This window comes from Cotesia typhae, unplaced genomic scaffold (genome assembly GCF_013202065.1).
Source record: "Cotesia typhae breed Kobodo isofemale line unplaced genomic scaffold, CoteBio_Ctyphae contig_4, whole genome shotgun sequence".
In the NCBI taxonomy this organism is placed as follows: Eukaryota; Metazoa; Arthropoda; class Insecta; order Hymenoptera; family Braconidae; genus Cotesia; species Cotesia typhae.
The window spans coordinates 9,123,052-9,136,484 of record NW_027423748.1 but is presented as its reverse complement, the minus strand read 5'-3'; the positions used below and the strand labels follow the sequence as shown (position 1 = coordinate 9,136,484).

Sequence of the window (13,433 nt, the reverse complement as noted above, 5' to 3'; positions counted from 1 at the left end):
TCTTCAGAAATAAATTAACCTTAAAAAATTTTTCTTGCTATAATTGATTTATTAAAAAAATTATCAAATGTCAAAATAATAATTAAAAAAAAAAAGGACTTACAACTTTTTTAATTATCTAAATATGAATTTAATTATTTTGTAATTAATATTATGCTTTTTGTTGTTTTAAATATTAATAAAATTTATTTTTGTTTAGATTTTGTAAATTTTTCAATAAATCTATTTTATTGCTGTCAAGATAATTTGAAGAAACTGACATTATAATTAAATTTACATATAAATGTAAGTTTAAGTACATAGAAAATGAATGGCCAGTCGGCTTGAATGGAACCTAACCAAGGAATCTTGTTTTTAAAAAATAACACCCGTTCAATGACTCAGGAAACGAGATTTGTAATTTAAGACTTTTATTAGATCATTATTTCTTTCCTAAAAATTTCCACCGATATAAAATAAAAATTAGTAATTACACGACAATTAATAAAACTATTTTAATCGTCATTTTTTACCGCTTAATTTTTCGACCGGATTTAATTTATCTAATTTTTTCAATTAACTTTGATATTTATAAATATAAACATATAGAAGCGTATTTATAAAACGGGTATGTAACAATGCAGATAAAAAAATGTAAAAAAAAAAAATAAATTACAGTATACGGGTTTAGTTATTTATTATGGATCAATTGTTTATTGATTATTTATAATTCTAATTATTTATTATCATACCTTGTGTTTAATCTATTTATGGTTTGCGCAAACTAAATAGTTAATCGAGCGTATTAAAATCTCTCGACTTTTCTCTGGCGGTCATTTTTTTATCATGTATTTTTTATTTTATAATAATTATAACGATAATGATAATGACAATGTCGAAATTTATAATTCAATTGTCCGGAATTTGTGCAAAGCCTTGAGAGCATTCCAATTTATACTAATTAACTGAAGGATCGTGTGACGGATTAAATGCCCGGATGTTTGTCAATAAAAATTCGTCATCATCTAAATCGTTAATTTATTTTATTTTTTTTTATTTAATATTTAATAAAAAAAAAACAATTTATACAATTATTTAATTAACTCTTTAACTTTTTTTATTAATTAAAAAACCCTTAATAAAGATTAATCAAAAGATAAATGATTTAATAATTAATTTGCCGCCTGTTCAAAATTTTGCGCATTTAAATTTCCCGCAAAAAGTTTCTGCGCAAGCGCGTCACCAACCGGCGGCAAAAAAGATAACTATAAATAAACTCAGCTGATTTTTGCGGTGAAAAAGTGAGAGAGAAAAATTTTTATAAACAAAAATTAGTAATTACAATTTATGAACTATAAACAAGTATATATAGTCAATTATTGTGATAGTAATAAATGATAAAAAACATTTTTAGTAATATTGAATTTTTTTTAAAGCTGTGATAAGTATTAAAAATTTACAAATGCCAATTGTTTGTGAATTTTCTGGAAAACTTGAAATTTTCTGGAGATAACTAAATTCTTTTGATTGTGTTTAATAATGGCTGGGAATTTTTGGCAAAGTTCACATCAGTAAGTACAATTTTTTATTTATTATTGTAACTTGAAATAGTTGCCAAATTTTTTTTTTTTTTTTTTAAAGCCAACAATGGTTACTGGATAAACAAGATTTAATCAGAGAAAGGCAAATTGACATGCAACAGGGATTGAACGAAGAGGAATATCAGAAATTATTTATATTTTTTGCTAATTGTAAGTATTTAAATAATCAGCTGATTATTTAAAAATTTTAAATGAAAATAAATTTAGCAAATATTTAATAATTTTTGTTTTAAAAAAATTACATAAATTTATTTTAGTAATTCAAGTATTGGGAGAGCAATTAAAATTAAGACAACAAGTGATAGCAACAGCAACTGTTTACTTCAAGCGCTTTTACGCACGAAATAGTTTAAAATGTATTGACCCGTTATTATTGGCTCCAACATCTGTATTTTTAGCATCCAAAGTCGAGGAATTTGGTGTGATATCAAACAGTCGTTTAATAACTACATGTCAAACAGTTGGTGAGTAATTAAAAACATTATTTCTATATTACCAAAACGTCGGGTCGGCTAACTTAATTTTAATTTGTATATATTTAATAATTTTACGAATTTTATAACAAATAAATTATGGCAAAAAAAATTGACATGTAGAAATTTAAAAAAAATTGAAAATGCAATTTTTTAAAAATAATTTTTTGGAATAAATTTTTTTGTTAAATAAAATTAAAAAATTCTTAATTGACTGTTAATTTTAATAATATAAACTTGAACAATGTCGCAAACTTTTAATCCAGTAAATTATCTTGCAGTAAAAAACAAATTCAATTATGCCTACGCCCAGGAGTTTCCTTACCGGACAAATAACATTCTGGAGTGCGAATTTTATCTCTTGGAACATCTCGACTGTTGTCTGATAGTATACCAACCGTACAGACCGCTGCTGACTCTGATTCAAGACGTTGGGCCTGACGATCAGCTGCTGACTTTGGCATGGAGAATCATAAACGACAGCTTAAGAACTGACGTTTGTCTTCTCTACCCTCCTTATCAAATAGCCATTGGATGCTTGCAAATTGCATGTGTAATTCTGCAGAAAGACTTGAAGTCGTGGTTCGCTGAGCTTAATGCAGACATGGAGAAAATCCAGGAGATAGCTCGTTATATTATTAATTTATATGAGCTTTGGAAGACTTATGATGAGAAAAAAGAGATTCAAGGGCTTCTTGGGAAAATGCCGAAACCAAAACCTGCGCCATCACGCTGACATGAGGACGAATTTGGGATTTATGAATCTTCTTAAATGCATTCATCACTCATGTTGTATAAGAATTTGACGACCATAATCAATCTCATTATTTATAAAACAAACTAACTGTGAATAAGTATGTAAATCAATTTTGTTAGAAACAAAAATATTTTTCAATTAATTATGCATATTTTCAATTGTAAAAATATTTAAAAAATTTTTTTAATTTATAAAGGGTAAGAAATTGAAATAAATTAAATTTTATAGTAATTTTTTTATCTATTTAATTAGATTTAACATTAGTTTTAGTCCAAATTCTTTCTAAATTTTCTTTAATTAAAAAAAAATATTAATATTAATTTATTGATACTTTTATTTACTTTTCAAGATGCCTGTAGCACATTTTTATAAAAAAAATTTTTTTAGTTTATAAAATCTAAATTATTATTATTATGATTATTACATTGTAATAATTTATATTTACACATAAAAACTTAATTAGAAGCTTTTGAAAAACGCTTCCAAAATCTTTTAACATCATCATGACCAGCTTTAGCGACAACCATCGTTCGTTTTCTGCAACAAATATTTTTAACCAATTAAAATAACACATTTTATATAATACTTGATGGATTTAATGATAATAATAATTGTTGTAAAAAATTAAAATACCTGTCATTGTGCCAAATAAGTACACCGGTTGATGAGGCATGGTCTCGTAATGTTTCAAAATCAGTTTGTGATAAAAATTGGCTATATAAAACGCCTTCGCTGAAAGTAAACCTGTTTCTCTCGTTTTCCCATAGTTTTATTTGGTCGACAACTGTTGGAGGTAGCGTCGGTGGACCTGCTTCAATCATTTTACCGTGGGCATGTTGACGCAAAAATCTATAATAAAATACTTTAATATTTTTTATTTATAAAAAAAATTTTATTTACATACCCTATTATTTGGAGTGCGGTTATACCACTTTTTAGAGCTTGTCGTACTGAATCACGAGTTAATATTGCTACAACTAAGTTTGGAAACCTATTAAAAATAATTTGTTCAATATTAATCAGTTTATTCATTATGAAAAAATTAATTAGTAAATTACCTGTACAGCATTTCACAGAAAAGACCTAACAGCGCGACTTGTAATTGTGAAGAAGTATAAGCATATACCCTGTAGTTTGTTTCAACAACAATGTATCCTTCTTTTTCAATATCTCGAGCCATTGGTTTATTTTTTCCCGTAGCAATATTTAATGCTAATCGCGTAGGATAAAATCTAAAATAAAATTTATTTGATTAATTGAGAAAATAATAAAAAAATTGTTTTTCATTTTAAATTACCTTCCTGATTTTCTATTACGTTGAAAAACAAGTCCAAACTCTCGTAAGTGTTGCAAAAATGTCAGCAAATTTGCAGACATACCTTCTGTACTATAATATTTACCAAGTATAGAAAAATTTAATTGAAATAAAAATGTCAGACATTCTACGAGATCAAGACCTCGTGCCTCAATGGTATCCAAGTATTGTAAAATAAAATACCAGACCTAGAATTTTAATTAAAAATTTTAGAATTTAATTATAACACTACAATTAATAGACATTTTGATTTAATAAAAATTATAAGTAAAAAAATATTTTTTAAAAATGATTTTTAATTTTTTTAATCTTGTTAAATTTATACTAAAATAAATATTAAAAAATCCTCACTTGTGAAGCTGTATCAAGTAGCAAAAATTGAAAACCAGCTTTAGTAATAACAGGACTCCCGTCACTCTCTTGGTTCATAAGCCCTGCGTGTAACAGAATCCTCACAGCATCAGCAGATATTCCTTGCTGGTCTGACGACCCTACCATGTAATGCAAAAGACATTCCCATCTCTGTATAGCATACGAGTCTAGAAAAGCCTCGTCTCTCGGCTTATTGTCAGTCTCCATTTGGTTGGACATAGTCCAAGGCTTGCCGCCTCCTATTAGAACAATTTTAAGATTTTTCTTGAACGTCGAGTTCAACGTCCAACCCGGCATGCCTCCAGGGATCGAAGCCTCTTTCCAGACATTTAATTCATTGAGAACCTGGACGACTTTCCGGTGATCGTCGGAGTGGAGCTTGGAGCACCAGGATGCTATTACAGCCTGAGGAACTGGTTGCTCGACGAACATCAGCCTCATCACGTAGTGCCTCGCTATCGTCGGCAGTTCACGGAAGACCGCCAGACAAATCGGCGGGTTGTGGTAGAGTCTGTTCAGGATCTCTGGAGGTCTGCTTTTTAAATACTCGTGTAAATCCTTGCATTCTAATGCCGAAGAACGCAATAAATTCGGTCCGGTTGGTGCTGACATTTTTTTTTATTTGGTATTTTAATTTTATTAAATAAATTAATTGTAATACATCATTTGTGTTTACAAATTTACAAGGTATAACCTGAAAAATATTTAGTTTTTTGTTTGAATTTTTCGAAAAAAGAAATCTTTATTTTAATATAAATAGTAAGTTAATTATTATTTAATTTAATTGTAAATATTTTGTTTTTTTTTACCTTTTTTATTGTTGATTTTTGGTAAACTCAAAACTACTGACAAGTTATCGCACTTAAAATTTAGCGATATTATATATAAAATCAAAATAAACAACCAGAGCGACAGCACACGATTTTAAGATACTGAAGTTAACTGACAATATAAATTAAAGTAGCAGATATTTAATAATTTTTAGAATGTTTTTAATAAAAAAATTAGTACAAAAAAAAATTAGAAAAAAAATTGACATGCAGAAAATTAAAAAATGCAATTTTTTTAAAATAATTTTTTGGAACAAATTTATTTTCAAAGAAAATTAAAAACTGATGAAGTGACTGCTACCTTTAATATCATCTTTGTCAATAACTCATATTATAAATTTATTTATAATTTTATAGCAATTAAATTGCTATGAAAAAATTTTAATAAAAAATTCCACGTGTGAAAATAAAACAAAATTAATATTAAAATCATTCTGAAGCACTTTTTTTGGAGTTAATTTATTTATAAAAATTTTTAAAATTGACAGCTGTCAGCACGGAGGCTAGATATAAGGAGGACGATCGACATAGGTAAATGTACAGTTAGTGCGTCCGGAAAACTGAGGATAGATCATTTTCAAAAAGAAGCCGCTAGGGCGTCACTACGTTCGCTAATGTCCGGATCATGGCGTCCGTTTGTTATTGTTTATTAATAACACCAAATTGACATTCAGTTAGTTAATTAGTTTTTAATTAATAATCAAAGTGATAATAGTTTAAAATGGTAAATAAATGTATAGTTGATGGGTGTTTGAGTGGCCGGATAAAAGATCGTAATAAAAATTAAAATTAAATAGTCGAAACACGTCTTTATTTATTGTGCCACAGGTAATATAACCTAACTTAGTATTTTTGTAAGAAATAATTTTTATACTAATTAAATTTATATTAATTAAATGATTATAAAAAAATTTTACCTATAGAAATTAAAGGAAATTATAAGTGCTCTTTTTCAAAATATTTTTTTAAATAATTTATGTTACAAGAGTCCCAAAAATTTTTATATCAGTAGATTTTAGTATCATTTTTGATCAAATTAAAAAAGAAATTGTAAAAAGGTATAACGTAATTTTTTTCTTCTTAGAATTAGTTTTAAAAAAATTGCATCGTTACCATTTTTTTTGGAGCTAACGTTTTACTCAAAGTAACTTATTAAAATTATTTCCAAATATAACTTCATGTCAATTTTTTGTTTGTTTATTCAAGTGTCCAGACTTGTTAAAATTGTGGTACTGTGGATTAAAGCAAGATCTCACCCCAAAAAAAGATTATGTCTGTGAATTACATTTTAATGATCAAGATATTATTAAAACTGATAAAATATTATTGACTACTGGAATTTATGAAGAATTACCTCGAAAAAGATACTCGCTAAAGCCTGATGCTATTCCGACGTTGAATCCGAACCGTGTAAACAAAGCTTGCAACAATGAAAATAACGAAGCTCAGTATATGCAATGCCATTTATTAATTACAAATGACCATAAAACTAACTCACCACAAAACCAAGAACCAATAATTAGTAATGATCTCATAAACATAATTAATTGTGAGTCACCAAAACGCATTGACGTATTTGAAAATTTTGAAGAAAATGATAATTGTGAGAACGAAATGCAGGTAAGAAAAATTAAAATTTCGAATTATTACTCTGCAACTTAAGATAAAAGCACAAACAATTAGGAGGCCTAATTACTCTTGTTTGTTAGAATATTTATTTAAGTACTTGAGATATTGAGAAAGTGAAGCTCCCTGCCTTCGTGGAGCAAAAAAATAGTATACACTCTACGGGAAGTAAATAAAAAAGCCTCAGATCACATATTTGTCAACCTCGGCTTCGCCTCGGCCGACAATTACATGTGATCTGAGACATTTCTTACTTTTCTTCCGTAGGTGTGTAATATACTATTATAAATAATAAGAAACATTCACTATAAAAATTATCAAGTTTACTCGAATTTATTATAGCAGTGTATGAGAGTTAAATTTGAAAAATATTGTTATAAAACAAATAGTCTTTCGAAAAGAAATTATTAATTATTTTTTTCATATTCACGTTCTTTTCTCTATTCAATTCTTTAAAACAAAAGTAAATGAAATAATTAAAGAATCATGTTATAAGATATTTCAATAAGTCAAACAATCTGAATTATGAATATGTTAAAAAAGTTAAGTCTTTAGACATGTCTCTTATATCGTCTCCTATAAATTTAGAACTATTATTACAAAAAAATAATCATTAATTTTTGTTTATTTAATCATTTCAAGCCACGTGAGTTATCTACTCCTGAATTACGTCTTGAGAAATGTTCTTTATTAACAATTATCAACGTGTTGAAATTCAATGCTTTGCCACAAAATTGGAGTTGGACAACAGATTTAGTTAATCCAAAAATATAGTTTTATGTCATTTAGATAAAGTATCCATGAATTTAAAATTTCGTATAAAAATAAGTGAAGACTTCAATATATCAGTAAGAATTTTTAGATCTTGTAATTTATTTTTTCACAGTATAAACATAAAGTTCCGAACGTTGGTTGCTAACGAATGTTCAAATTTCTTCGAAGCGAACATTACACAGAAATATATCAGTTCTCAAAGTTATTTTCTCGATTTTTTTCGCGTATTTTTGAAGATTTTGATAGAATAGCTTTCAAGAATTTTGAAAATTCATAAGAATCTAATGTTCGAACGTCAGTTTTTTTTTTTTGTGGTAATGTTAACATTATACTTTTGATTAGTTACTTAACTTGAAAACGCAAGAGTCGGTAGAATTCAATACCAATTTTTCCCAAATATCTGATTTTTGGGAGTTTTTGAAGGAATTGGAAAACTGTGAGTTATGTGAAGGGACTGGATTACTTTTCCATTTTTTGGCTACGGACATTAATTTTTTGTTATTAATAAATTTAAAAAATTTGCTATCGATTTTCCATGTTTAAAAAATCGATTACCAAACTTAATAATTATTGTGTATCTTAAGTACGGAGCACATTAGTATACTCTACAATTGCCTAAAAATGATAATTCTAAGGTTTTTATTACTTGTTAAATGAACTTTACTAGTATCATTTCTCATTAATAATAGATGTTCATCGGCGTGTTCTGGTGTGTCATTGCCTGACGAACAATATAAGAAACAAATGAATCTTTTTCGATGCTTTGCTTGTCGGCAATTGAGACGGAAATTGCAAAATCGATCGTACAAAGTCAAACCCGACATTAAAAGTTCGTACACTGACTTGAAGTACCAGGAGAGCCTGAAAACTAAACAAATTCAGCGCCTCAAACGTAAAGTAGGTATTTACTTATTTATCGTTTCTTCATGTATACTTGATTATTTACAGGTTGTGAGTGTTTAAGATCAATATTCTTTTATTTTTTTCAATAAACTTAAAAGTTTGATACAATGCTCGTTACATTACATTATCATTTCGTCAATACGGTTTAGTTTGTGAATACAAATTTAATCAACTACAATCTGAGAACTTAAATTAAATCACCTGTAAATGCCTATTTAACTATTTAACCCTTTACAGAATGAATCACTCATCAAAATTATAGAAACGCAACGACTTAATTGTATGGCAATTAAAGATGAAGCTCTAAGAGCGGAAATTTCTATTTTGCCTCCCGTGCAACAACTAGCAATTCGTGCTTGTTTTAATGCAGTAAAAGCTAAAAATGCCAAACAACGAAGATATACGGTTGAGTGGGTTTATGAATGTTTGCTACTTGGTATAAAAAATGCTGCGGTATATGAACGACTCAGAGAACGTCAAATCCTCCCTCTTCCCTGCAAAGACACCCTTAACAAATATATCCAGAAGTTGGATAGCGCTTTTGGTTTCCCTAAAGCCATATTCGACACTCTTCGTATTAAAAGTTCACGTATGGAACCACATGAAAAACGGGGTATCCATGCACCATTCCTGTCACACTTTACTACTAACTGCAAATCTTAAAAATGCAAATCTTAAAAACGCAACCATTTTAACTATATCTAACAACTCTACTTAGCTATCGAGTATGATTATATTAACAAATCCGAGCGCATAAGTTTTTAGCTGAAAAAGTAATTCGTATTTGATATTTTTAAATAACTCTTTAAAAGCTTCATTAACTTTTAACAGTAGCTGGCTATTATTGTTAGACTACATCTGATTCACATTTATTTCATTCTAACAATTTTTTATTTTTTCTCCTAGGTACCCTTTTAATAGATGAAGTAGCTTTAAGTGAAGCCGTGAAGCTAAATCGGAGAACTATGCAGCTTGATGGTTTTGTAGACTTGGGGGCACATACTCCGGAAAATTTAATCAACAGTCGGGCTGATCATGCCTTAGTCTTCATGTACCAACCTTTTCAGGGTAACTGGGTGCAAGTAGTTGGTAGCTTCCTGAGCAGAAATTCTGTCACGAGTGCCATTCTTCACAAATTACTCATTGAATGCATCGTATTACTGGAGAATGCTGGGTTTTATGTTGATGTCGTTACTTCTGATGCAGCTCAATGGAACAGAGGAGCATGGACACTTTTCGGTGTCAAAGATGGACAATGTAGCTGTGATCATCCATGCAATTTTGACCGCAGACTTTGGTTTATTTCGGATTTTCCACACTTAATAAAATGTTTCAGGAACAAAATTATGAAACGATTGTTTTTTTGGGTAAGCTTCTCTTATAATATGATTTTTAACACCAGTGTACTGTTATTCACGATTGAATTTTCAATTTAGTTAGCATTGGAATGAATATATTCATAAGTGACCTATTTAATTTTACAACTATCAAATTTTTCAATGATTGTATTTAATTATTTATGAAAATGTTATTTATTTTTAGACTCCAGATGGTTTTGTAAGAAAAAGTCATTAGGAAGCTTTATTATTGCATGAAATTTATCTGAAAGCCAATCTAAAAATAGCTTATCAACTAACTCCCCAGCATTTAAATCCAGAAGGATATCAAAAGATGAATGTCCCGTTGGCTTATCAGGTAATTATAATTATAAAGCTGCGAGAGTAAGTTAAAATGAATTTAAGATTATCATTAACATCGAGGTAACTGGCCTAATATTTATCTTTAATTTCTAACAATTCATATTATAAATAGCTGATTCAGTTAAAATAAATAATAAGATGTATTTATTCTTATTTTGATAAAAAATTAATTTTTATAAATTTTCAATCATAACAACTGCTTATCTAATTTTAATGAGAAAAATTAAAACTTTTTGTTTTTAGCTTTTTTCGAAAAATATACAAGTTGCAATGGCGACTTATAAGAACGCTACTCCTGAGCTCAGTGATTGCGATCCAACAGTGGTTTTTATTAAAAGAGTAAATGATTTAATTGAAGCCATGAGTTCACGTACTCCTTTGAATGCTTTACGTTTAAATGATAATTGTCCCCGAAAAAGGTAATTTTTAATATATACATTAGGTCTTTTGATAGCTTCATACAATTTTTTCGCAATAATAAAGCGAAAATTATAGTTCTAAACGGAGAACCATTGTCAACATAAAACCATCATTATACCATGTGTACATGATCACATATTATAACCAATATTGGAAAATATTTATAAAGTATATATATGTAAGTATATAACTATAAAAATAATTTAAGACACTCCAATCTTATCATGACATTATTCCTACTAATGTTTGCACATAATCCAGTCTCGCAAGTTTACTTACATTTTCAATATGAAACTTATTAAACGAAACTTCAAATGATAGTCAAATTCAATGAATTTGAGTTTATTAGTTGCGGAAGTTCCTAATCTTTATCATAGCTGATATTCTCTTGGACTATGTATCCTATTTTCTGAAACATGCATTTTTCTAGAGTAATTTCTACTACCATAAGATAGAGGATAAATAAGTAATGCTATTTATTTTTGCTAGGTAATAAGTGATTTTATTGATTATCTGAAGATTTGGGAAGCCAAAGCTAATGAAGAAAGAGAACTTTATAAAAAGAAGAAGAAAGGCAAAAAAAAAAATCAAAAAATGAAAATGAAGTTGATGATAAATTTTTTTCGCAATTACTCCTAGTACTCTTACTGGATTAAAAATTACGTTACAGGCTACTTTAGAGCTAAGTGAATTTTTGCAAAAAGAATGTAATTTTGAGTACTTGATGACATCGCGGCTTAATCAAGATCAATTAGAAGTATGTATTAATCGTTGGATTTTTATCAAATGAATAATTAAAAATTGTTATAGTAAATATTCTTTTTTTTTTTAATATTTGAATCTTATTTAATTTATAGAAGTTCTTCGGTATAATGCGGAGTGTTTGTCGTTGCAACGATCATCCGGATACAATCCTTTTCGGGCAAGTTTTTCGATTATTGTGTTCATATTCATTAGTCACGCCGCCGAAAGGGTCCAATGTCACAGCTGGTGAATTACTACAATCTTTAATGCAGTCCAAAGATTCTCTGGCTACAGCTAATGCATTAAAAAAATTGGCTGAATGAAATTGACGCTATTGTTGAAAATGGTATTTCTAGTAATAATTATTCGTCTAGTGATGATAATAATAATACATTTTCTCATCCAAATACCTCTGTGGCTAAAAAACCCTTTGAAAGCTTGTTAGACGAAGATAGTGATGACGATAATGATGATACTATACCGTCATTTATTAGAAAACCATTCGAAAGTTTATTAGACGAAGATAGTGAGGATGATATAGAGGACGATGATGATTTGTATCACGATAATCATTATCCGTTCGAAAATTTAACTGAGGTTGACGATTCTTCTACTGAAAACAACATTAATCATCATAATCAAAATAAAATTAATATTGATTCAAATGAAACTTTTTACAAAGTGAAAATGATTGGGAAGGAAGTAATAGTTTTCGTGATGACCAGCATTACCATCATGATTATGATGTTGTTTCCACCAGTGATGGTATAGTTGCTTATATTGCTGGATATGTTGCGAGAAAATTTCAGCGAATGACTTCTTGCTGTGAATGTATTGAAACATTACGCTCTGCGAATTCCTCTGAACGTGATCGGGTCATATAATTAATGAGCAATGGTGGATTAATTTTTCCCAGTGAAAATTTATTCAGACTAATTAAAAAATTGGAACAAATAGTTTTAACCGTAGTTGGTACTAAAACTGTTAAAATAAATACTATGCACCAAGTGCTAGAGAAAATAGCAAAAGCTAAATGCCTCCCCATCCTAGGATGTGATGAACACAAAAAGGAGCTTACGGCTAAAATATTGAATAATTTTGTAATTATGAGAGGTAATTTTTTAGCTAATCTTATCAACCGAACTCTTAACGAACGAAAGATGATGGCCAAGAAACATCGTAAAATTTCTAAACTAGCTTAACTTATTAAACTCTTCAGTAATATTCTACTTTCAACATATATACGCTTATTAATTAAGAATAAAATTACCTAAACTATTTGAATACTTTATTATTATTATTATTATTATTATTATTATTATTATTATTATTATTATTATTATTATTATTATTACTATTACTATTATTATTATCCCAATTCGCAACTAAAAATGAAATTTTAATGTTTTCTTTTGATAAATGTGATTGTACATTGCATTCCGCGTCATTTATTTAAAAACCTGACATTAGAGACACTTGCGCACTCTAGTGGTGAAAGATCTGTCCTCCAATTTTCGGACGCTTGTAATACATTACGATCGTCCTCCTTATATCTAGCCTCCGTGGCTGTCAGTTAACTTCACTTTTAAGCATTATTTGTCAGTTTCTATGTAATGACACTAACTACCAATGGCGTTGTAGTCGCTCAAGACATAAAAATACATAGAAATAAAATAAGTGTCGATAAAATGGATTATTATCTACGTACCATGTTATTCGGTCGATACATTTAACACATTTTATATATCCTCTTGTGAGTTAATATATTTCTTTTTATTTCTGATCTTTATTGCAAAAAAATATTTGCTAATTCCAATTATCACCTATTCTATTCTACACACTGTATGTACATACACATAGATTTAAATATATAAATATATTAGGTGATATATTTATAACTATATTATATTTGGTCTAGTGCATTCGGTATTTTATTTTT

General features: G+C 28.4%; 2 protein-coding genes across 2 annotated transcripts; one reads left to right on the top strand and one right to left on the bottom strand.

Annotated features, from left to right (window-relative positions):
• Nucleotides 1–1,259: 1,259 nt before the first annotated feature.
• Nucleotides 1,260–3,001, top strand: Cycc (cyclin C). Its single transcript, XM_074242551.1, has 4 exons — nucleotides 1,260–1,550; nucleotides 1,621–1,730; nucleotides 1,838–2,044; nucleotides 2,335–3,001. Exons 1-4 carry the CDS (start codon nucleotides 1,519–1,521, stop codon nucleotides 2,787–2,789), a joined length of 804 nt encoding a protein of 267 aa, XP_074098652.1. The 5' UTR covers nucleotides 1,260–1,518; the 3' UTR covers nucleotides 2,790–3,001.
• A 129-nt stretch (nucleotides 3,002–3,130) lies between these two features.
• On the bottom strand, nucleotides 3,131–5,463 carry Mrn (general transcription factor IIH subunit 4 marionette). The gene is made up of 7 exons (XM_074242546.1): nucleotides 5,307–5,463; nucleotides 4,477–5,191; nucleotides 4,108–4,313; nucleotides 3,869–4,042; nucleotides 3,715–3,801; nucleotides 3,444–3,659; nucleotides 3,131–3,347 (listed from the first exon to the last, which is right to left on the bottom strand). Exons 2-7 carry the CDS (start codon nucleotides 5,107–5,109, stop codon nucleotides 3,266–3,268), a joined length of 1,398 nt encoding a protein of 465 aa, XP_074098647.1. The 5' UTR covers nucleotides 5,110–5,191; nucleotides 5,307–5,463; the 3' UTR covers nucleotides 3,131–3,265.
• Between the last annotated feature and the right edge of the window lie 7,970 nt (nucleotides 5,464–13,433).

What these genes read in the sequence shown, in the direction of transcription:
- Cycc (XM_074242551.1), top strand. Translation starts at nt 1,519, where the DNA reads ATGGCTGGGAATTTTTGGCAAAGTTCACATCA. An exon ending in ATTTATATTTTTTGCTAATT is followed by an intron (nt 1,731 to 1,837) that starts GTAAGTATTTAA and finishes AATTTATTTTAG; the next exon opens with TAATTCAAGTATTGGGAGAG. An exon ending in AACTACATGTCAAACAGTTG is followed by an intron (nt 2,045 to 2,334) that starts GTGAGTAATTAA and finishes ATTATCTTGCAG; the next exon opens with TAAAAAACAAATTCAATTAT.
- Mrn (XM_074242546.1), bottom strand. Translation starts at nt 5,109, where the DNA reads ATGTCAGCACCAACCGGACCGAATTTATTGCGTTCTTCGGCATTAGAA. An exon ending in TACTTGATACAGCTTCACAA is followed by an intron (nt 4,314 to 4,476) that starts GTGAGGATTTTT and finishes TTAAAATTCTAG; the next exon opens with GTCTGGTATTTTATTTTACA. An exon ending in ACCGCACTCCAAATAATAGG is followed by an intron (nt 3,660 to 3,714) that starts GTATGTAAATAA and finishes ATTTTATTATAG; the next exon opens with ATTTTTGCGTCAACATGCCC.